Source organism: Nothobranchius furzeri, chromosome 3 (genome assembly GCF_043380555.1).
Source record: "Nothobranchius furzeri strain GRZ-AD chromosome 3, NfurGRZ-RIMD1, whole genome shotgun sequence".
Lineage (NCBI taxonomy): Eukaryota > Metazoa > Chordata > Actinopteri > Cyprinodontiformes > Nothobranchiidae > Nothobranchius > Nothobranchius furzeri.
In genome coordinates this window covers 63,358,447-63,382,834 of record NC_091743.1, presented here as the reverse complement: position 1 = coordinate 63,382,834, position 24,388 = coordinate 63,358,447, and the positions used below count along the sequence as shown (strand labels likewise).

Below are 24,388 nucleotides of genomic sequence, written 5' to 3'. Positions count from 1 at the left end.
GGGCGTGCACACTGTGGGGCCACATCAGTGAGATGAGGTCACCGAAGCACCTTTGACATTTGAATCAATACGGTATAAATTCCTGGTACCTAAAAATCAATACCGGTACTCAACAGTACAGATGTTCGATACTTTCGAGCATTTAATATATAATTACATCTCTTTTTTAATTAAATATACATATTTTTCTCAATACATACCCATATTTTTTCTATTATATATATATATATATATATATATATATATATATATATATATATATATATATATATATATATATATATATATATATATATATATATATATAATATATGTTATATATTAGACACTGTCACCGGCCACTTTTTCAAACTTTTCTCTACTAGCCTCCTCTTTTCCACCTTGCTCCTGTCTGCGAACCTCTTCAGTAGTGTCCCTGCTACCATCTCCTATGATTGCCAGACTCTTTTGCACCAAGGACTTACCTCCCTGTTTGTTTGCCTGAGCGGCGCGTTGGCCCGGAGCCAAATGATTCCTACCAGCGATGGTAGGAATCCAGCGATGTTTATCCGTTCCCGGGAAAACGTCGGAGGAAAAGAGGTAAATGAGCAGGAATTCAGGTGAGAATAAGACTTCTTTTAAAGCGTGGTTTATCTAGTAAACATCGGCGTGATCTTCTAGCTTCTTGCTCTTTGTTTGGCAACTTGAGCGCCACTTCTGCATTCCAGCCAGGCCGCGTTGCGGCACGGTTTCTCCATCCAAGTTTTGTAAGGTCGGTTTTATCCCCATTCCTCAGTGGTTTCTCCTCCTGTTCCCTCCATAAGTGGTTTTTATAAACACCGTGGATCTAACCCTGCTAATTTACATCCTCTAACTCCAGCTGTTTCTCTAATTTCTGATTCTTCCACCTCAACCTCACTCAGCATGGCTCTATTAAATAACTGCTCTGTTAACAATAAGTCTTTCCTGCTCAATGATCTAATTCTCTCTAAAAACCTGGATTTTCTTTCTGACTGAAGTTTGGCAGCAAACATCGATTATTCTGGTCTGATTAAACTCTGCCCGAGTGGTTATTCTTTTCTTAGCCAGCCCCGGGGTTCTGGTCGTGGTGGAGGCCTAGCTGTTGTTTTCAGAGACCATCTTCCATGTAGCTCTACAACCTCTGGTCACTTTGCTTCCTTTGAACTGCAGCTGATTAAAGTCGGGCGTAAGGACCCGTTCTACTGTGCTGTGGTCTATCGTCCACCTGGTCCAAACGGTTCTTTCCTTCAGGAGCTTAGTGACTTTCTATCCTCCACTGTGAAGCTGTCCAGACTGGTGATTGTTGGTGACTTTAACATCCACATTGATGATCCCTCTGATCACTTTGCCATGAATTTCTCCAGCCTTATGGACTCCTTCAGCTTTACCCAGCATGTTTCTGGCCCCACACACACCAGGGGGCACACTCTAGACCTTGTTTTTACCCTGAGTCTAAATGCTGACAGTGTTTGTCCTGAGGACATTTATATTTCAGATCACCATTGCATTTTCTTTAACTTGTCAGTTTCTGCGTCCCCACCTCCTGCTCGCCGTATGGTTAGTTCTCGTTTTCTTAATGAGAGCACAGCTAGATTTTTTTCTGCTGCTTTTGATCCACCCTGTTCTTCTGATAACGACCCAGATTCCTTAACTTCTCAGTTCAACAAGCACTGCCTCTCCATTCTGGACAACACCTGTCCTGTCAGAACCAGATCAGTTCCTGCAGTGAACCCTACTCCCTGGTTTAATGACAGCCTTCGCAGCCTGAAGCGCCAATGCAGAAAAATTGAGCATTTGTGGAAGAAAACCCATCTCCACGTCCATCTGCTGCACCTTAAGGATCTTCTGACATCCTTTAACTCTGCAGTCAGAGACACTAGGGTTTCCTATTTTTCCAACCTGGTGTCCCAGAGCAAAGGGAACCCCAAGGTTCTGTTTAACACCATCAGCAGCATCGTCTCTCCTGCCTCTCCTACAGCCTCCATCCACTCTGTTACAGACTGTGAGAACTTTCTCTTTCTTTGTGGACAAAGTCAATAAGGTTAGATCTAGCATCTCTCCTTCAGCCTTATCACTGCCTCTCCCGACTCCAACCAGGCCCATCAGCCTAGATAACGTTGCTCCTGTTTCTTTGCCTGAGTTAACCAAACTCGTTAACTCAATGAAGACCTGTGCACGCCCCCTCCACATCTGACCCTCATCTTTGTTTAATAGTGCTTTTCAGTCCATCGGTCCCAGCGTGCTTTCTATAATTAATGCTTCTCCGGTTTCTGGTCAGGTCCCTGCTTACTTTAAGAATGCTGGAATCTCTAAACTTCCGTTCATCTCCAAGATCTTGGTAAAGGTTGTGGCTAAACAGCTCACAGCTGCTCTTGATGAACATAACATCTATGATTGCTTACAGTCAGGTTTTCGTAGAGCTCATTCTACTGAAACAGCTCTTCTTAGGGTCTCTATTGACCTGACACACAGTGATGCAGGGGACTGTTCTGTTCTGGTCCTGCTGGACCTGACTACAGCCTTTGACACTGTTGACCATCACCTGCTACTGGAGAGGCTCAGAGACTGGGTAGGGCTATCAGGAACTTCTCTGCAGTGGTTCTCCTCTTATCTCTCTGAGCGCTCCTTTTCTGTGGCCGTCTCCAAGTTTAGGTCCTCCACCACCTCCCTTACCCATGGTGTCCCACAAGGTTCAGTGCTGGGGCCTCTGCTCTATCTGCTTCCTCTTCAGCACATCCTGAGCTCCTTCGAAGGAATCTCCTACCATCTTTACGCAGATGACATCCAACTGCACATCTCCTTTAAGCCCCATGAGATGTCTAAGCTGCAGCTGTTACACACCTGCTTAGACTCTATCAAAACCTGGATGGCTGGGAGCTTTCTACAGCTGAATGAAAATAAGACTGAGATCCTCATCTGTGCCCCAGACAAGCTGGTTCCCAAAGTCAGAGACTCTCTTGGTCAGCTTGCTTCTCACACCAAACCTTCTGTAAGGAATCTTGGTGTGACCTTTGACCCAGCTCTCACCCTGGATTCTCATGTCAGTTTTCTTGTTCGCGCTTCCTTCTTCCATCTCAGGAACATTGCAAAGCTGAGTCCCATTCTGTCCCGCTCTAAACTTGAGACAGTTATCCACACCTTCATCTCCTCACGCTTAGACTACTGTAACTCTATTTTTACGTGTCTGAGCAGAACCTCCCTGAACCGTCTACAGGTGGTTCAGAATGCCTGTGCTCCCTGAGATCAGTGGACACAGTGGTCTCCTTTAAAAAACAGCTGAAAACTCACTTGTTCAAGCTGGTTTTTGTATGGCCTTGTTCATCATTCTCTCTTTAGTCTGCTCTCCCCACCTATTCCACCTTCCTCAGGATCCACTGATTTCTATTCAGGCCTTTTATCTATTCACTCTCTCTCTTTCTTTACATTTTGTAATCACAATTGTCTATTTTTTGTTCATTTTAAATATATTTTTAACAATTTTCTAAATTCTTTTTGATATTCTTACATTTTTTGTTCTTGTGAAGCGCGTCGTGATTTTTATCTTGAGAGGCGCTATAGAAATTATACTTTCTTCTTCTTCTTCTTCTTCTTCTTCTTCTTCTTCTTCTTCTTCTTCTTCTTCTTCTTCTTCATATTTTGTAAATATTACAATAAATAACACACACTTAGCCTGCATGTAAACTCAGAGTGACTGATCATACTTAAAAAATAACCAATAAAAATGGCTTCACAGTGAACTTTAAATAGGATTAAAGAATGTTACCATATCCTTGTAGTTGGGGTAGAACGTCTGATTGATCAGAGGGAACTTGTCTGCACCCAATCGCTTCTGATAGTTGATCAGCTGAGAGAACTGAAGAAACAGGAGAGAAAGAGAAAAACAACAAATGATGAAGGTATGGTAAATTCAACAGGATTCATTAATCATAAATGTCCCAGTGAGAAACTAATTCACATTGTTAAAATGTGTGTGCAGAAAAAACTAATAAAATTTAAAACCTGCCACATGTTAGGCCTGTTTCTATCAGTACTTTTGGGTACCAGACCTTTGCAGCATGGGCATGTCTCCAGTTCACCAGGCCTATGGCAAGCCAAATGAGCATTTATTCTGATATCAGGATATCAGCCAGAATTGTCATGAACATGTAAGCCATTTCTGTCCACTAGTTAACTAGTTAGCCATGTTTGTGTCAACTAGTTAAATAGTGACAGCCTAAATGTCAACTAGTTAACTAGTAAGGCCTAAATTCTCTCTAGTTAACTAGTTAAAATGTTTCATATCTTACTAGTTAACTAGTATTGCTCAGTGTGTTCACTAGTTAACTAGTGGACAGATCAATGTCCACTAGTTAACTAGTTAAAACACATTTAGTTTTTACTAGTCAACTAGTAAGGTACAAAAACTCGTACTAGCTGACTACTGAATGTAAAAATCCCACTTGTTAACTTTGCCCAATTTGGCCAGCCGCTTGAGCATTAATTCTGATATCTTGTCAACAGGTCAACTAGTTAACTAGTGAGGGTCAAACTGTACACGCTAGTTAACTAGTGAACACATTTTGACCTTCACTAGTTAACTAGTTGACACAAAAATGGCTCATTAGTTAACTAGTAAAGGCCAAAATGCATACCAGTCAGCTAGTTGAAGGTATTTGTGTCTCACTAGTTAACTAGTCAGGGTGAAAATGAGCCCACCAGTTAACTAGTGGGAGACGGAAATGTTCACTAGTTAACTAGTGAACACATTTTGGCTTCACTAGTTAACTAGGTGACACAAAATGGCTCACTAGTTAACTAGTAAAGGCCAAAATTCATACCAGTCAGCTAGTTGAAGGTTTTTGTGTCTCACTAGTTAACTAGTGATGGCCAAAATGTGCACACCAGTTAACTAGTGACAGAAGAAATGCCCACTAGTTGACTAGTGAACACATTTTGGCTTCCTAGTTAACTAGGTGACACAAAAATGGCTCACTAGTTAACTAGTAAGGGCTAAAATGCATACCAGTCAGCTAGTTGAAGGTTTTTGTGTCTCACTAGTTAACTAGTGACAGTTCAAAGTGTCCACATGTTCACTAGTGAAGGCAAAACTCCTAACTAGTTAAGTAGTTGGAGTAGGGCAGTGCCACTAGTTAACTAGTGAACCATTAATGACTCACTAGCTAGCTAGTTGATTGTAGCAGGCTCACTAGTTACCTAGTTGATGCATCCATTGTCCAAACTAGTTAACTAGTGAGGACATAAATGTATACTAGTAAACTAGTTCAAGCCTACATTCACACTAGCTAGCTAGTTGCACAGAATTCTAATTAGGAGGCAGAGAATTTCTCAAATTGAGGCTTTCTATTGGCTCACTATGTTAAAATAAAATATGACAACCAATCACAGTGCGGAATTTTGCAAAATCCCACCCCAAACATTTGCATGCGGCACACAAGTTAACATGCTGGCCAGAGGAACCTCAGCTAGTAAACTAGTAGTGGCTTCAGTGTGACACTTACATGTAAACTTGTGAAGGCGGAACTTCTCACTAGTTAACTAGAGAGGGTACAAATGTCCACTAGTTAACTAGTGAGGTGCAAAATAAGTGTCACTAGTTCACTAGTGGGCCCCAAAACGCCCACAAGTTAACTAGTAAGGTGCGGATATGCTCACTAGTTAACTAGTGAGGTGCAGATTTGCTCACTAGTTAACTAGTGCACCATTAAGCGCCCACTAGTTAACTAGTAAGGTGCAAAAAAGCATCACTAGTTAACTAGTAAGGTGCAGATATGCTCACTAGTTAACTAGTGGGCCCCAAAACGCCAACTAGTTAACTAGTAGGGTGCGGATTTGCTCACTAGTTAACTAGTGAGGCGCAGATATGCTCACTAGTTAACTAGTGACGTGCGGATTTGCTTACTAGTTAACTAGTGAGGCGCAGATATGCTCACTAGTTAACTAGTGAGGTGCGGATTTGCTCACTAGTTAACTAGTGAGGTGCGGATTTGCTCACTAGTTAACTAGTGAGGTGCAGATTTGCTCACTAGTTAACTAGTGAGGTGCGGATTTGCTCACTAGTTAACTAGTGAGGTGCGGATTTGCTCACTAGTTAACTAGTGAGGTGCAGATATGCTCACTAGTTAACTAGTGAGCATATCTGCACCTCACTAGTACCTCACTAGTTAACTAGTGAGCATATCTGCACCTCACTAGTTAACTAGTGAGGTGCGGATTTGCTCACTAGTTAACTAGTTGCATCTAAAAACACATACAAGCTGACCATTTTTGTCCACTAGTTAACTAGTGGAACAATTGAAATTTCACCAGTTTACATGTGTGGCAGTGCAGCAGCTCACTAGTTAACTAGTGCCTGAAACACAAATTATGCATATTCTAATGAGAAGGCGGGCAGAAGACTCCTGTTGGGTATAAGAATCCCACCCAGTCTAAAACGTATGTGCTGTGGCCTCACAATCTGATGGGTGTCCCTGAGCGCCAAGGCTTGCACTCATTAGTCATGGTTTGACACCTACTGGTTGGTCGTTGCGGCGGGTTCGAATCCCGCAGATGGCATTCCGCAATTGCTGTAACATTATTTATTTTCTCTTTGTGTTGTAATGTTCAAAGTTTTATTGTTTTACTGCTTTTATTCCCCCCTCCCAAATCAAGTAAAGCACCTCGTTTGGTGTCGTGTAAGGGAGATCAGTTGGCGAGTTCAAGTCCCATTGAGGAGAATTGGAATTTAGTGTGCCAGTAATTTTATTGTAGTTAATTTTTGTTTGGTATTGAAAGTTTGGTATTGAAAAAGGCTATATTAAAAATAATTATTGATATAGATATATATATATATATATATATATATATATATATATATATATATATATATATATATATATATATATATATATATATATATATATCTCCATCCATCCATCCATCTTCCCAAGAAATAGATCAAATGACACTGAGGGAAAAAACTGTGGTTATTTTGGAGAGGGTGCTGGCTGCAAAACCACAAAGGCGGAGCTGCACCCCGCCCATTCACGCAAACTCAGCCTAGCCCACTGACTTACGTTTTTGTTTTCAACTTTATCGCAAACTGACCTGACCCACATGAATTACGGCTGTTACTAGTTTACAGTCGTTAATGCTATGTTCTATACTCCAATTAAACAAGATAAATATAACTTGCTACATGACAAAGACTGAATATATCTCGAAATGAAAAGGTTTCTTTTAGCGAATATCTGCCTACAGCTGGTCTAATAAAAGTGGTGTACAACAGCACTTCAGTTTATTGAACGGCCTCTGGTAGTCTAATGGTAAAATCGTCTGAGTTGGTTTTTGCTTTCCCCTCAGCTGATGCTGGTTCGATTCTCGGTGGGGTCATCAGCAGTCTATTTAACCACATTCAATTTGTTTATATTTTAGTTGTAATGTTTCTTTTCAGCAAAATATTTATGTCGCTAAAAGTTCTTTGAATTTGGTCGTTCCTAAACAGCATTTTAGTTGAAACTCTGCTCACAAATGGACTCACACTGGCTAAATAAACGAATAAATAAATAAATAAACACATTATATGTTAAACGGTATACCAGTAAATTGTTGTAAACATAGTACTGGCAAGTGTAGCTAGAAATGAAGAAAAGAGGTTGTAAACTACCTAAAACTTACACTACTGGGAGGCGAAACAGCATGTCAACCTGACTCCATAACCACTACACCACCACATCTGTTATAAAACAAGTGGCGTTACATGTAATTGTGCTGCCCAGTGTGTCTCTGAGATGGGATGTATGGTTTATTGGCGGTGTCTCAGTAGTAGTCATTTCAGAAATAATTTGTCAGAAAATTCACAGAATATCCAGATTTGAGAACCAAGACCAGACCCGCTTCGGGGGAGGAGACCAAATTGAAGCTGAGATGGGAGGAAAATGCATGAATGAGGCTAAAAATGGCTTTGGCGTGTTTCTTATGAGGAAATGACAATATAACATGATTAAAAGTTCCAAAAGTTAGATTTTTAATTATATGGAACCTTTACAAAAACTGTTCAATTAACTTCTCAACTCCGTCCTCAATCTCGCATTTTTTAGCTACAACACCCTCTTTGGTTCCAGAATGCTATCAAGTCTGACAACTGGAAGGAATTGGACTGACTCTAATGGAATGGGCGGGGCTGATTCTGGAATGGGCGGGGCTGACTCTGGTGCAGCTCCACCTTCTGGTGCAGCTCCGCCTTTGTGGTTCTGCAGCAAGCACCACTTGTTATTTTGAGCTAGTACCAGAAGACAGTGTAACCTTTTTTAGTTCTCTCCAGTCAAAACAAAACTTTAGACTTTTTTCTTTTTTAAATTTAACAGGGAACAGCAATCAATTGAACAGGGAACTGCAACCAGTAGTCACACAACAAAATAAAATCACACAAACAAAATAAAGTTACTCTCCTTTTTTCTTGGTGTCTGAAAAGGGCAGGGAAAACCATCAGACTCCAGTCACCCATCGAATGGACTCTTCACCCTCCTGCCCTCTGGGAAGCGCTACAGGAGCCTATGGACTAAGACTACCAGGTCCCGAAACAGTTTCTTCCCCACAGCTGTCAGACTCCTAAACTCTGCCTGCTGACATAACACCCCAAACCAGCAGCACCCTACATAAACTCTGTAGAAACAAGAAAGCCCTGGAAATCGATGCAGAGCGTCGCAGGATATGCCTGACTGGTCATATATATTACCTCTCATGACACTGACCTCTGACCCTATGAACTTGTGTATGTGATGAGTTTATTTACCTTTGATAGGGAGTTATGACCTCTGATTTTGTCAAAATCCTTCAACCCGTTCAGGAGATATTGCACACAAAAGCCAAATTTTCATATATACGGCCTCACACAACCTTGACCTTTGACCCTATGAGGTTTTGTACCTCATGAGTTTATTTACCTTAGATAGGGAGTTCTCACCTGCGATTTGGTCAAAGTATTTCAACCTGTTCAGAAGATATTGCACACAAAAACCAATTTTTCATATATACGGCCTCACACGACCTTTACCTTTGACCCTATGAGGTTGTGACCTGATCAGTTTATCTACCTTTGATAGGGAGCTATCACCTCTGATTTGGTCAAAATCATTCAACCCGTTCAGGCAATTTTTGATATATATATGACCTCACACAACCTTGACCTTTGACCCTATGACATTGTGTTCCTAATCAGTTCATGTACCCTTCATAGTAATAAAATACACAGGCGAGGGTCCGACTCTCTGGAGGACGCCATGTTGGATTTTATGTTTATTTAGCTGTATTTATGGTTTTGCTGGTGGTTTTTGACTCCTTTGAAAACTGTGCAACAACACTCTTCTTCTTCCTTTTCTCGTGTGTTATTTGGCGGATGGCACTCAACATAAAAAGATGCATTTCTCAAACAATTAATGTATTGGAGCGTGAACCTGAGTCATTAATCTCATATCCTAATTTGAGAGTTACAGCTAGAGTCCAGAGGGTTTTGTTGGCTTTATGAGCATTAGTTAGTAAGGTCCTCACTTGAACAAAAAATACAGCTTGTTTGCAGTGACTTTGGTATTTACTACCCCCTATTGCCAGAAATCTACACACTTTCCCTTTAAGCGCGTTGTCTCTTTAAGACTGGTCCTGGGTGACATTGGAGTTTACAGCGAGGCCGTAGAAATTCTCTGTCTGGATATTTATTGTGGAGATTAATGGACTAAAATGGGTTGCTGCACCGTGACTGTCTTCTCCTTTTTTTGGAGAGTAAAAACTATATTTTGGTTTTTAAATGCTGCCGCTGCACCGTATTAAGAAATCTATGGGATTAGATTTGTGCCAATAGGATCAAGAAAAACACTTTGGAGAGCAAACAAATTTTAAGACATTGAGAGAAAAAACATTGGTTTCAAAAGAAAAACTTACGATCTGAATCAGATTCTTAAAATGATCAAGAAAAACACTTTGACGGTCAAACAAAAATTAAGAAATTGACAGAACAAAAATATTGACTAAAGGAAAAAAACATGTTTCAAAAGTAAAACTTACTATCTGAATCAACTTCTTAAAATGAGTAACAAAGTATGTTTCCTTTTTCTGTTTGCCTCTATGTGTTTTTGTTATCAATTTCCTTAGTTTTGTTCTCGCTGCTCAGAGCTTTGCTCTCACTACCAGATTTGCACTTACACTGTCTGGCTTTCTCCTTTGCAATCCCTGAGTTTTTGGTTGCAATTCTGACACAACCCTTTCGGGTGGGCGGGACTTCTGAAAGTCCTCTCCCATAGGACAGTGGTTTCTCTTGAGTGACAGTTCAGTGACCTGGAAGTGATGTAGCCTCCAAGACATTTTTTTTCCACCTGGTCAACAACATGAATTTTGAGCCCCAAACAGGTTATTTCTGCTGTCTGTGGTGTCTATTGAGGATCTAAAGTGAGTATTGATAATATATTTTATCTTTTCTTAGTTAATCTGTAAATTAAGCCACTTTTTAAGTTGGTTTTAATCAGACGCTAGCTCACTAGCTAGCTGCTAAGCAAGCCATTGTGCTAGCCTCAGGACAATGGTCTACTGTTCCAGAGAGACGTGTTAAAAACTCATCTTAACATATTCATTACTGGTTTCATGGAATAAATTGTTGCAGTTTATGTTAATAAGTTTGCTAATTTTCCAGGAACCTGTGGAACATCAGAGACTTTGCAGCTATTAGAGCTAACCTGTGTACTGCTAACTTGCTACAGAGGAAGCAGCAGAAAGCTGAGCTAACAGGCTGTTTTGCAGGTAAATACTTTTAGTGGAACTGCAGGACTTTTATGGTATAACTCAGAATTTACATGAGCTATTGTGGGAAGACTTTTAAACTACATTTACATACAGATACATGCATTTTTTTATTCCATGTTACTTGGACGGGCTTAACAAGTTCATAGTTCTGCCTGCTCCTTTTTCAGTGAAACAAATGGATTATATGATGTAACTCTCTAGTAAATCTATAGTAACCATAGTCTGGTGACTAGTGTCTACTTTAGCTACATTTAGCTTAGCTGGAGTAATATAGTCTAACTCTGCCTCAACTGGTGACTTTTCTACTTCATTGTCAGCCAGACAAAATGTTGCTACAAACGCCCAAGGTACTGACCCCACAATAGAAAATCATAATGTCCACATTTATTTCCCACAATCTCAAACGTCACACTAAAATTAAACTTTTAGCTCTGATTTAATGATTTCCTTTTTGATATCAGTTTTCCCTTTGTTGTAGGCAATCCTCGGGTGTCAGCAGGAGGAGACTACCTGCATTACGGAGCACCCTGGTTCTGAGCCAGTTGCACCTTTGTGCTGCTCTTTGGGGAGGCGATGCTCAGCAGGTTAAACAACTGTAAAATTGATTTTGTTCGTAGTTTTTGTTTAATCTCTTACATCACCAGTTTTCTTTCTTACAGACACATGCCTCCATGTGGTCAGGTGGTGTTGGTGTGATCTGGGAGGGCACACTCATGTCGTCATCTCCTTGTGCCGTCTCCAGGATCCTGATGGGAGTTCTCTGTGCCTATAAAGCAGGGGTATTTACTTCTGGGCCTGGAGGGCCGGTATCCAGCACGTTTTAGTTTTAACTCTGTTTCAACACACCTGATTTCAGTCAGCAGATAATTAACAGGCTTCTGCAGAGCTGCTGCACGGGTAATTCAACCACTGATTCAAGTGTGTTGGAGCAGGGAAACAACTAAAACGTGCTGGATACCAGCCATCCAGGACTAGAATTGAATACCCCTGCTATAAAGCCTTCCTCCTTCCTCCGGACTTTAAAATTAGTATTTTATTATGGTTTACCTGATTTAAGTAAATAAATCTCAATTTATAAATTTCCTGTTTTGGTGCCTGTCCATAAAATCCTGCATTAGACACCGAAAGCTGAATGGATGCCTTTCATTCACTTTGACATTCAATGTATTTTTAAAGATACACTTGAAATTAATATCAGCTGTTTAACAGAGTGGTGCAAAGTATTTGCTGATGTCATGATTTTTGCAACAACCTGACCTTCATGCAGAGAAACTCAGGAGACAAATGAGCTAAAAACAGTTTATTAAAATGTTTGACGGATGACTGAAGACGTAACAGCTGGAGATCAGGAACCAGAAGCTTCTGCGAGGAAGAGCAGAGGTTAGTAAGAGGCAACAGGTCAGGTTTATCTTAGACTGTGCAGGTAGCTTACAGAGACTGAGAAACGCCACAGAGATGGAGCCACAGGTTTTAGTGTTTAAAGATCAGAAGGCCCTGAGGTAAAATTGAGTGTTAGTAATGACTAAATAATGACTTACAAAAGGAAAAGTTTAGATACTTACGGTCTGAAATTGTAGCGCAGACGGGAGACAGCAGAATGGTGGAGAAACAACCAGAAGTCTGGGAGAATGACAGCATGAGTTGCAAGCGGGTGAGCAGAAGGTAGTGGGTAAGCCGACTGCCAGTATGGTTGTGGAATCACGAGCTTCAAGGAAAGAATTCCCATAGATCAGCATAGAACATGAGAACGTAAGTTTGAAAAACGGCAGAGTCATGGGCTAGATATGGGTTAAAACACTCTGATGAGTGACCAGCTACCAGCTTTTATTCAAGGATGGGGTTACAGGTGTGTGAGGATGTGCCTGCCCCATGAGAAGAGTTTTCAGGTAAGCCTCTCCATGGTGCTCTGCAATGGTGACTAGCAAGGCTAAGGAAGAGATTAAAGGGAACACAAACCCAGGACTCCGACCCAAACTCCTAACAGCAACACAACGAATCCTCCCACAGGCGGTTGTTCCACGGAGCACGCAGCTGCCCGAAGTTCAGCATCAGGCAACCTGTAGGCGATGTAATCATACGTGGCTTCTGAGCATGCAAGTTTATTCTAGCTGTACAGCGTACAATAATAATAAAGATTTATATTGTGTTGCTCACCTTACAGGTTCTTTTAAAATCTTAACCTGTGCCTGCTTACAGCAGGTCTTTCAGGTCTTTTGAACTAGACACAGAGAGGTTCAGGCACAGGTACTTAGTCAGACTCCTGATATGATAGAGCATCCACCACCACGGACTCGAACAATAGGTCCATATGCTTGTCAACTGGAAACAATGGAAAAAGATTGCCATTAGTACAGATATTTATCCATAACCATCACTGTGGGTTTATTATACAGCATATGAACTACATGAGGTGGGATTGGTCTGCAGTAGGGCTGTGTATTTTTGACAGGATTTGTTGTAGGAATATTCAGTAAACATGTAGGAATATTCAGTAAACAGTCCAAACTGATACTTAACATATATAACATGAGTTATCTGAACCATAATAGCGAGATTTAAATTTCAATGGTGGAAACAAAACCCAATGCACACTGCTGCCAACTAGCGGGCGACATTTAAAGTGCACCAAAAACAAAGAAAATACACAAATGTTTGCATGTAAATTCTTCCAAAAATTAGATACACTGCTTTTGAAAATGGATGTAATATCTCAGGAAAAAATATCACGATATATTGCCATATCGATATTTTAGAGACAGAGTTCGAGAATATAGATACAATATTACTGGGAAAATATATTGCGATATATTGTCATATTGATATTTTCTTACATCCCTTGTCTGCAGTGTACTTTGTGTACACTATGGTGTCTCTTAGCTCACCAGCTGCAGTTGATGCATGTGGCTGTGTAGCACTTCCATTGTAATGCAATGCAGCAGTTTTCAATCTAAAAAGAAAGAATAAATAAATAAATAGCTTTTAGACAAAAATATAGATTTTATGTAAAAATTAATTAAAAGCATGTATTTAACTCATCATTGATTATCCTGGATAACATTCTTTTGATGGAGAATACAGAGCACGTGACAGAAAGCACATTGAATCTGATTTGTCTTGTTCTGACAAACAAATGTCAGATCTGTATACTGGAAAGAAATGTATTATCAAACATACTCACTTAGATAATTATTCAGAGTTACATCATATAATCCCTTCATTTCACTGAAAAAGGAGCAGGCAGAACTATGAACTTTTTTAGCCCGTCCAAGTAATATGGAATAAAAAATACATGTATCTGTATGTAAATGTAGTTTAAATGTCTTCCCACATGTCTTCTCATGTAGATTCTGCCTGAGTTATACCATAAAAATCCTGCAGTCCCACTAAAAGAGTATTTACCTGCAAAACAGCCTGTTAGCTCAGCTTTCTGCTGCTTCCTCTGTAGCAAGTTAGCAGTACACAGGTTAGCTCCAGTAGCTGCAAAGTCTCTGATGTTCCACAGGTTCCTGAAAAATTAGCAAACTTATTAGCATAAACTGCAATAATTAATTCCATGAAACCAGTAATGAATTTGTTAAGATGAGTTTTTAATGGTCTCTCTGGAACAGTAGACCATTGTCCTGAGGCTAGCACAATGGCTTGCTTAGCAGCTAGCTAGTGAGCTAGCGTCTGGTTAAAACCAACTTAAAAAGTGGCTTAACTTACAGATTAACTAAGAAAAGATAAAATATGTTATCAATACTCACTTTAGATCCTCAGTAGACACCACAGACAGCAGAAATAACCTGTTTGGGGCTCAAAATTCATGTTGTTGACCAGGTGGGAAAAAAAAATGTCTGGGAGGCTACATCACTTCCAGGTCACTGAACTGTCACTCAAGAGAAACCACTGTCCTATGGGAGAGGACTTCTCAGAAGTCCCGCCCACCCGAAAGGGTTGTGTCAGAATTGCAACCAAAAACTCAGGGATTGCAAAGGAGAAAGCCAGACAGTGTAAGTGCAAATCTGGTAGTGAGAGCAAAGCTCTGAGCAGCGAGAACAAAACTAAGGAAATTGATAACAAAAACACACAGAGGCAAACAGAAAAAGGAAACATACTTTGTTACTCATTTTAAGAAGTTGATTCAGATAGTAAGTTTTACTTTTGAAACATGTTTTTTTCCTTTAGTTAATATTTTTGTTCTGTCAATTTCTTAATTTTTGTTTGACCGTCAAAGTGATTTTCTTGATCATTTTAAGAATCTGATTCAGATCGTAAGTTTTTCTTTTGAAACCAATGTTTTTTCTCTCAATGTCTTAAAATTTGTTTGCTCTCCAAAGTGTTTTTCTTGATCCTATTGGCACAAATCTAATCCCATAGAAATCATATTACTGGTTGGTTCGAAATGGGTTGAAATGTTCACATTTCTTCTTTGCTTTACATGCTGATCACTAAAGCGTGCTTTAATTAATATTGCGTTTTCGTAAAACGTAAGAGCAAACAAGGGGGATTTTAATTGACAAAAATAATAAAATCAGCACATTTCCAAGCCAACTGCGGTTAACATTGGCACGTCGGCTTGAAAAATATCTCCTTTTTGCCGTAAATAACACACATTTCATAGCTGTTGTGGGTTATGTATGTGTTCATCAGTGCTTGAGAACTGTAACTTTGGGGAGCGGGTCGTAATTGTGGGCTTTTAATGCGGTGCTGTCTGTGGCGAGGTGTTGGTAGGGTCTGATCGGAGCTGCAGCCAGAGCGTTTCTCCCGACCAGCGGCTGCTGGGAGCTGGTCCACGGTGAAGCAGCCCACGCAGCCGAACGAGGGCTTCCCGGCTAAGAGCTGACCGCAGCGGCCCCGACGACCGCGGGCCAGCGACCCGAGAAATAACATGGGGAGTCCTGCTGCTGCCTGCTGTTGTTTGTTTTCCGTAGTAAATACCTGAATATGCAGAGACTCAACAGGTCATTCAGTTGTGTGGTATCATTCAGATGATCAAATGAAATGTTGCAACATTAATATCAGTTTACCTGATCTTGATCAATAATCACATTGATGAATTGGTGCATGAATAACTACAAACCCTGCTTCCTGCAGCAGCTTTTTCTGCTCTAGATTTATGATCTGCTATTTGTATATTTCAACGAAAAAGACGGAAATGGCATTAATTATTTAGATTTATTTGTGGATTTTTTTGTCGATGTTAACCCTGTTGTGTCTCAGTTCATGAAGCTGTTTTCAATGTTTCCCGCGATGCGAGCAGCTGATTGTGCAGCAGATGGCCGCGGACATGATCAATTTCGAAGTGCTAGTTCTGGATCAAGAGAAAGCCTGCTGTGCTGTGCCGATGATTTTATTTTGCGAGGATGGATTGAGGAAGGGGGACACACATGCTTAAATATCGACTGTCGGCAATAATCAGATTCATACTCATAAAATACTTGTTAACATGTTTTGTGTGTGTGTGTGTGTGTGTGTGTGTGTGTGTGTGTGTGTGTGTGTGTGTGTGTGTGTGTAACTCTGCCCACTAATCCGTTACGTATTTTGTTTCTTGTTGACATAAATACAAAAATTATGCAAAAGAAAAGAAGTGAAATAATGTACACAACTAAAGTGTATGATCCAGTATCGAACCAGCGACCTTCACCATTGCAGGCGAACGCGTTAGTCACTAGACCAACAGCACTAGGTGCTACATCTCCTCGCAAATTGATACCTTTAAAACACTATGAGTGCTGGCAGGCTTTACAGCAACATATGTAAAATAGAGCCTTTTTTATTATTATAAACTTGTCGCTTCCGTACAAATGTGAAACAATATATCTGACGGAGATTTCTGCGGAGTTTCTGCACTTTCCTGTCAACAGAAACAGACATGCTGTCTGCCGCTGCCTTCCGCCTCCAGGCTTTTTCAGACTAATAACTGAAAACTAAAGACTGCACACGTTAACTGAACAAAGATTACAGCAATACACCACAACTTTCTCGCTACAAATATCGTCAAAACATATTTATGTGCTCAAACGATCTTAGTTTATCAAATTTTCTCTTAGAACAGCCTGAACAGAGTCCGCCATACTTTCTCTGTTTCTCAGTCCTACATGGACCAATCACATAGCTGTTCTGCATTTCTTCATTTGCATGTAAAGGCCGGATTTGCTCACTAGCTAACTAGTGAGCAGTACAGCGGTCGAACTAGTTAACATGTTACACAGAATGCCAGCCAAGTGTGTATTTATTCAAATTCCACAAATTTACTAGTTTTAGGGGCATTTTTCTGCAGCTAGTTAACTAGTGACAGTGTTTTGTGTTCACTACTTAACATGTAAGGCTCAGTTTGCCCTCTATAAGCTAGTGAGAAAAAATTATAATGCAGATATGCTCACTAGTTAACTAGTGAGTGCTTCCTGTCCCATTACAAGTGAACTAGAAAGGCCAAATATGCCAACTAGTTAACTAGTGAAGGTAAATTTGTCACTAGTTAACTAGTAAGAACACATTTTTACATAACAAGTAAACTAGATTGCTCCAAAAACAGCAACTAGTGTGCGTCTTGTGCGCACTAGTTAACTAGTGAGCATATCTGCACCTCACTAGTTAACTAGTGAGCATATCTGCACCTCACTAGTTAACTAGTGAGCAAATCCGCACCTCACTAGTTAACTAGTGAGCAAATCCGCACCTCACTAGTTAACTAGTGAGCAAATCCGCACCTCACTAGTTAACTAGTGAGCAAATCCGCACTTCACTAGTTAACTAGTGAGCAAATCCGCGCCTCACTAGTTAGCTAGTAAGCAAATCCGCACTTCACTAGTTAACTAGTGAGCATATCTGTGCCTCACTAGTTAACTAGTGAGCAAATCCGCACCCTACTAGTTAACTAGTTGGCGTTTTGGGGCCCACTAGTTAACTAGTGAGCATATCTGCACTTTACAAGTTAACTAGTGATGCTTTTTTGCACCTTACTAGTTAACTAGTGGGTGCTTTAGGGCACACTAGTTAACTAGTGAGCAAATCTGCACCTCACTAGTTAACTAGTGAGCAAATCCGCACATCACTAGTTAACTAGTGAGCATATCTGTGCCTCACTAGTTAACTAGTGAGCAAATCCGCACCCTACTAGTTAACATGTTGACATTTTGGGGCCCACTAGTTAACTAGTGAGCATATCTGCACTTTACAAGTTAACTAGTGATGCTTTTTTGCACCTTACTAGTTAACTAGTGGGCGCTTTAGGGTGCACTAGTTAACTAGTGAGCAAATCTGCACCTCACTAGTTAACTAGTGAGCATATCCGCACCTTACTAGTTAACTTGTGGGCGATTTGGGGCCCACTAGTGAACTAGTGACACTTATTTTGCACCTCACTAGTTAACTAGTGGACATTTGTACCCTCTCTAGTTAACTAGTGAGCAGTTCTGCCTTCACAAGTTTACATGTAAGTGTCACACTGAAGCCACTACTAGTTCACTAGCTGAGGTTCCTCTGGCCAGCATGTTAACTTGTGTGCCGCATGCAAATGTTTGGGGTGGGATTTTACGAAATTCCGCACTGTGATTGGTTGTCATATTTTATTTTGACACAGGGAGCCAATAGAGAGTCTTAATTTGAGAAATTCTCCGCCTCCTAATTAGAATTCTGCGCAACTAGCTAGCTAGTGTGAATGTAGACTTGAACTAGTTTACTAGTATACATTTATGTCCTCACTAGTTAACTAGTTTGGACAATGGATGCATCAACTAGGTAACTAGTGAGCCTGCTGCCATCAACTAGCTAGCTAGTGAGCCATTAATGGTTCACTAGTTAACTAGTGGCACTGACCTACCCCAACTAGTTAACTAGTTAGGAGTTAAGCCTTCACTAGTTAACTAGTGTGCACATTTTGGCCATCAATAGTTAACTAGTGAGACACAAAAAACCTTCAACTAGCTGACTGGTATGCACTTTGGCCTTTACTAGTTAACTAGTGAGCCATTTATGTGACAACTAGTTAACTAGTGAAGCCAAAATGTGTTCACTAGTTAACTAGTGCACATTTATGTCTACCACAAGTTAACTAGTGTGCACATTTTGGCCATCACTAGTTAACTAGTGAGACACAAAAACCTTCAACTAGCTGACTGGTATGCATTTTGGTCTTTACTAGTTAACTAGTGAGCCATTTATGTGTCAACTAGTTAACTAGTGAAGCCAAAATATGTTCACTAGTTAACTAGTGCGCATTTATGTCTACCACAAGTTAACTAGTGTGCACATTTTGACCCTCACTAGTTAACTAGTGAGACAAATACCTTCAAGTAGCTGACTGCTATGCATTTCTGCTTTTACTAGTTAACTAGTGAGCAGTTTTTGTGTCAACTAGTTAACTACTGAAGCCTAAATGTGTTCACTAGTTAACTAGTGCGCATTTCTGCTGTCACTAGTTAACTAGTGGGCACATTTTCACCCTCGATATTTAACTAGTTGACACAAACATGTCTAACTAGTTAACTAGTGGACAGAAATGGCTTACATGTTCATGACAATTCTGGCTGATATCCTGATATCAGAATAAATGCTCATTTGGCTTGCCATACAGGCCAGCTCAAAAGGACCACTTTCTGGGCCATTTCAGGCGCCAACCAAGCACCCGAACTGGGGTAGGTACTCGGAAAGACTAGGTAGAGTTGCTGGGTGGGAGTTGTGGGTAACTCATGCTGATTGGTTAAAGCTTACCCAGCCTTCCCACTGGATGGGTAAAGTAATATACATTTTACCCGCAAACTCCCATCTAACCGCAAGTCTTTCAGATGCAAAATGGCAGTAAAGGCGTTCCACGCAGCGGATACCACGAGGTCATGTAATCACGGGAGAACTGCATCACCACGCGTGATTTCAGAAGTCCACACAAACAAGGAGGAAGACAGCTGCATGTATCCAAAAGGTTTGTGGTTTTATTTCTGTTCTGTTTACATCGACTATGGGGTTTTCACAGGAAATGATGCACGTTTATCTGCATCTGACCTTTATTTTGAAAGTTTCCAGATGTTTTACACTGCTTGCGTGTTTGACTTCTTGTCTGGCCCGATCTAAACTGCAGAGTTGACATGTTTTGTAATGCGTAAAAACATACTTGAAGCGTAATCATAATGTCCCTTCACTTCAGGGACGCATCCAAAACTTTGCACTTTACGGTGCAGCTAATTTTTGCGGCAGTTACGCAACGCTTTCACGTTCGATGGAAGAAGGCTTAAGTAGGAAAATTTAATGGCAGATGATGCCAAAACAACAAACATTTGTAAAATTGGAATAGTTTGTTGGTGAAGCAGCATGGAAAGAAAAGGAAATCAGAATTCACGCTTCTTTAAAAGCACAGTTTAAAAACTCACAACCCTGGAAAATTTAACGAAAATCACCCCACAACAACATCATTTAAGGCACTTTGTGTTCTCAGAACATTGTGAAAAATCAACACCTTTTTCTGGTCAGCAAACATCGCTTTTTACATCACACAGCCGCTCTCCCTGTCCCTGGATTTGATTATGGTGCACTTTGAGAGAATCCAACTTTTAATGTTACAAATGTCCGTGGACGCCTGATCAGTGGCATCAATGCCTGCTGAAGTGGTTCTGTATGGAGGCATAACATCATTGGCCATCATTGGAGAACATAGCTGAGTCCTGGTTGTATTTTCTAGATTTGTCCAGTCACATTCTACTAAAAGATTCAGGCTGAGCTCTTTATTTGTAACGTTGACTTACAGCCCAGGGTTTGTCACAGAGGTTGTAAATGGAGTCCAGAGAATTGACAGAGGGGATGCCTGCGTACTGAAGACCGATGATCAAGTTCCTAAAGTCTTCGTTTTGGGCCATGCTGAAGGCATGCTGACGGACCAGGACAAAGTCAGGCCTGAATGACCTGGAGGACAAAATGACATTTAAAAGAAATTTTACTTGGTTAAAAACAAATCAAGATAGTAAGAATGGCTATTAGTCCTAATGTTAGCATTTAATCAATACTGAATAATATAATTTGTCATGTTTTTTTCCCATTCTTGCTATTAATTGCATGTTTACACTTTTTTTTGTTTCACATTGAAGTCTTTTGCATTCTCTGCTGTGGGATAATTACAAGTAATACAATTTGTTATTGTGTCTGTGATTCTAGCCTTGTAATTACACGATGTCAGACTGAAGGTTAATTATGTTTTATGTCTCTAGATGGAGCTAAATAAAAGACAGAAGTAAGCTCTGTAACCCTCCCACACATTTGGTCCTGTTAGATAATCCGTCCGTCTGTGGAAGGTGAAACTATGCTGTTGGTGACATGTGTCACCGAGGTGGCAGACTGCAGCCAAACAGCCGAGTTAGCAGTTAGAAAAACTGCACTGCAGAGTAGTCTGGTGTCAAGCTACAGAGAGGAAACAAGGTTAAAATCTGCATAATTCTTTAAAATTAAAATTAAAATCAGGATAAATGCTGAATGGCAGAAGATTGCTGCAGGTTTGTGTGACTTGTGGTGAGTCTTCACACAATAACTGTAAAAACCAAAGCAATGGAGCCAGAAAAGCCATTTGAGAACAGCGGGTTAAGGTCGAAACAATATTCGCTGCAGTCCAGCTAGTTGATGCTGATCTGCTGCGACTCTCTGTTGTTTTCCCTTTCGTCTCGGTATGTGAGTGTGAAAGTGAAGGAACACCAGGAGGAGCAGAGCACCAGACAGAGGTGAGAAATGAGATGGACATAAAAAACCCAAATGTGGAGTGGTGTGAGGAAAACACCACTTGTTCTATGGAAGAAATGACACTCGGGGAGATTGGATGCAGTTTGCTACTTTGAGATGATGCTCTAGTATTTCTCAATAAAACGTTCATGCAGCATTACACCTCTAGATGCTGGTGGTTTTGTTGTCTAATCATAAATCTCTCAGATTTGAGGGGGTCTGCAGATTCAGATTTAAGCCTTGGGAGCAAAAGTAGCAGCTTGTTCAGGGAGGTTCAATCGTCTTTGAGGCTTTTCTTCTCATTCAAGCAGAAAATAATTAGGTTTCAAGTGATGTAGCACTGCACTGCATGAAAATCATGTCCTTTATAAATTCTGCAGAAATCTGCAAAATGAACCATCCTTCAAAAACTGATGTGAGGTTTTGAATGTTGGTATAAATGTAACTCTTAAACATAACACAGGTTCATGCCAGAAGATTTAGTATGTTTTAAAGAGACCTCTTGTCACATAAATATCACTTGTCTCTTTTTATCAGTTATTTTATTTTCATAAAGCCTGTTAAAAATCCTAAATACCAAAAAAATCTTCACACAATCAAGGCAAAGCAGCTTTATTTGTATAGCAGATTTCACACATCGAAGCAATTCATTGTGCTCTCCAGGAGCAAGAACAACAAAAACGTAAAACATTAAAGTCAACTATACCGTTAAAACTATTCAAGTTTTTTTATTGAGAGTGTCAATTTTTTACTTCCTCAAGCTATTTCAGAGGAGTTGTAAACATTATTTTTTTAAGCTTAGCAGTTCAAAATTAAAAATGCTGAAAATGTCAATTTTGTCAAAAAAAATTCAACTGGTCTAAATTTAGCAGAATAAGATACAGGACGCCAGAGCCCTCTTAGGAGGACGCAGGGTCCCAAGAAGATATAGTATTTTCCTGAAAGCGTATTTGTAATTTGACCTGGCTGAGCAGATGGAAGGTAACCATGCATGCATTCACCGAGAGCTCAGGAAACGCTTCAAGACTGCAGCTGAGACTAAATCAGCAGGAGTCCAAATGAAGTCAAACTGTACAGACTGGTGATCTGAATAATGAAGCTGCTGTCTTCATCAAAAAAGTCATTAAAGAAACAGTTAATTTTTTATGATATTGCCTGCAACATAATTAAAATATTTAAAATGAAGAGTTTAGAAAAGGAAGGAAAAAGTTGTAGATTGTTTAGTGACATGCTCAGAGGCACGATGGAGGTTACTAAGCAACATGCAGTCTCCGAGCCATTAGGAAACCACTGCTGCGAATTGAAATCGATGGACACGGTGCAATTACGGAGACAAATGTAGATAGTTAGGAACGTCAAGGTCTGAAAGCTCTTGTGCTGAAGTCGGACAAAGGACTGATGTTTGTGTTGTAAACCTAATGGCCGTCTCCACGGTAAACTTGTATTTGGGAGAGGAGAAGATGGCTTCAAATGACCATTTATTTTATGATTCAAGCGTGCATGACTCCACCACATCTTCAGTATGAACCTGTTTGCATGAGCATGATTACAGGGTTACTGCCTCTGTCCTCATTTCCTGTTAGTTCAGTGCAGCTGAGCAGTGGATGTTGTAGTTTGAGTGTGTGTGAGTTTGTCTGATTTATTGTAGTTTAATGCTTTTGTGTGCACCTTTGGGTTAACCCTTATTGGTTGTAGATCTGCGTAAACAAGACAGTAAAATCTACTCAATGACACGCGCGTGTGTGTGTGTGTGTGTGTGTGTGTGTGTGTGTGTGTGTGTGTGTGTGTGTGTGTGTTAGTCTGACCTGACCCCTTTAATGCCACTCCTGATGACCTGCACGTCCACATTGACAGTTCCATTTGAATGTGCAATAAGGTTGATGTCGCAGAACTCTGCCTACATGGACAGAAAAAGAACAGAGAACAGTTTAAACTTGTCATTATGTTAATAAATGTCATCACTTTTAAAGAAGAATATTTCATCAATACACTGCCGGTGTTTAAGATCAGTATTTTTTGTGCAATCAATTTGGTTAAAAAGAGAAACATTATGCTTATTTTAAACTCTTCTATGGTTGATGCAAAACATTTTTATGAAGTTCTTTGCACTAATCCCTCTCACGTAAAGCAATTTTAGCAGTCAAGATTTTCAGTACCTTCCAGAAGGAGTCATTTTGGGGCTCTGTCCCTTTAAGAAAACAAGCTAGAGCAGGCCACACCCACCCACCCCTTGCTCAGGCTGCTATAAGCTGAGAAGCTCTGATATCCAGTAGGAGCTTGGAGTAGAGCCGCTGCTCCTCCAGCATGGGAATATAAGAGGTGGTTCTAAGCAAATTTCTATACAAAGTCCCCAATTTTGATGTCATAAATGAGGACTTCTTAAAAGAATCAATTACAGGTGTGAAACACTCTTTTAATCAGTACATGTCTTTCTAGTAGGAACTAGAAGTTAGCCACAGCACAGGTGAGCTTCAGAGGGCAGGTTTTGGAGTCTAATTTCCTGACATTTGGACATCTCGCTCCAGATTGGGAAGTTGGCTTGTGTTATCTTCACAAATAACAAGCCTGGAGGTGCTTCTGCTGTGTGGAGAAGCTGCTAATGCGAACGGTTATCTTTTACTAGTTGAGACGTTCTCTAATATTTCCTGGATGTTAAACCAACAGCAGCCTTACCCGTCATGAGTCAAGATGGGTGAGTCCATGAAAGTTTAGGTGACAGCAGGGGCAGCGTTAGGCCCGGCTACTTGGGCTGAAGCCCTAGATGTTTTATGAAAAGCCTGGGATCTAAATCGCGGAAATAACATGTAGTACCAAAGTCCAACAGAGAGGGAGCAGCTGGCAGTAGTTTGTATACAGCCTGCCTGAGCCTCCACCACTGAAGAAGAAGCCCTTCAGCAGCTGGCTTCTTCTACACTCTCTGCCTGAAACGCATGAGTGAAGA

At 40.5% G+C, this 24,388-nt stretch overlaps 1 protein-coding gene and 2 long non-coding RNA genes across 4 annotated transcripts in view; 1 reads left to right on the top strand and 2 right to left on the bottom strand.

The window, feature by feature from the left end:
* Positions 1–24,388, bottom strand: part of syn2b (synapsin IIb) — a 118,823-nt gene that overhangs the window by 30,325 nt on the left and 64,110 nt on the right. Inside the window, exons 3-5 of the mRNA XM_015959071.3 lie at positions 23,253–23,344; positions 20,487–20,643; positions 3,764–3,853 (exon numbers count right to left, since the gene is read on the bottom strand). Of these exons, the coding sequence (XP_015814557.3) occupies positions 3,764–3,853; positions 20,487–20,643; positions 23,253–23,344 (339 nt within the window). The remainder of the gene's footprint in view (positions 1–3,763; positions 3,854–20,486; positions 20,644–23,252; positions 23,345–24,388) is intronic.
* Positions 8,710–11,563, top strand: LOC107376615 (uncharacterized). The gene is made up of 4 exons (XR_011520128.1): positions 8,710–10,416; positions 10,658–10,764; positions 11,246–11,351; positions 11,427–11,563. It is a non-coding gene; the product is annotated as an uncharacterized lncRNA (long non-coding RNA).
* Positions 11,765–14,905, bottom strand: LOC139068872 (uncharacterized). Of its 2 annotated transcripts, XR_011520127.1 has the most exons (7): positions 14,514–14,905; positions 14,167–14,273; positions 13,650–13,714; positions 12,922–13,086; positions 12,330–12,824; positions 12,200–12,261; positions 11,765–12,129 (listed from the first exon to the last, which is right to left on the bottom strand). It is a non-coding gene; the product is annotated as an uncharacterized lncRNA (long non-coding RNA). The 2 variants fall into 2 exon arrangements; XR_011520126.1 differs by having other exon boundaries at positions 11,765–12,261; positions 14,514–14,901.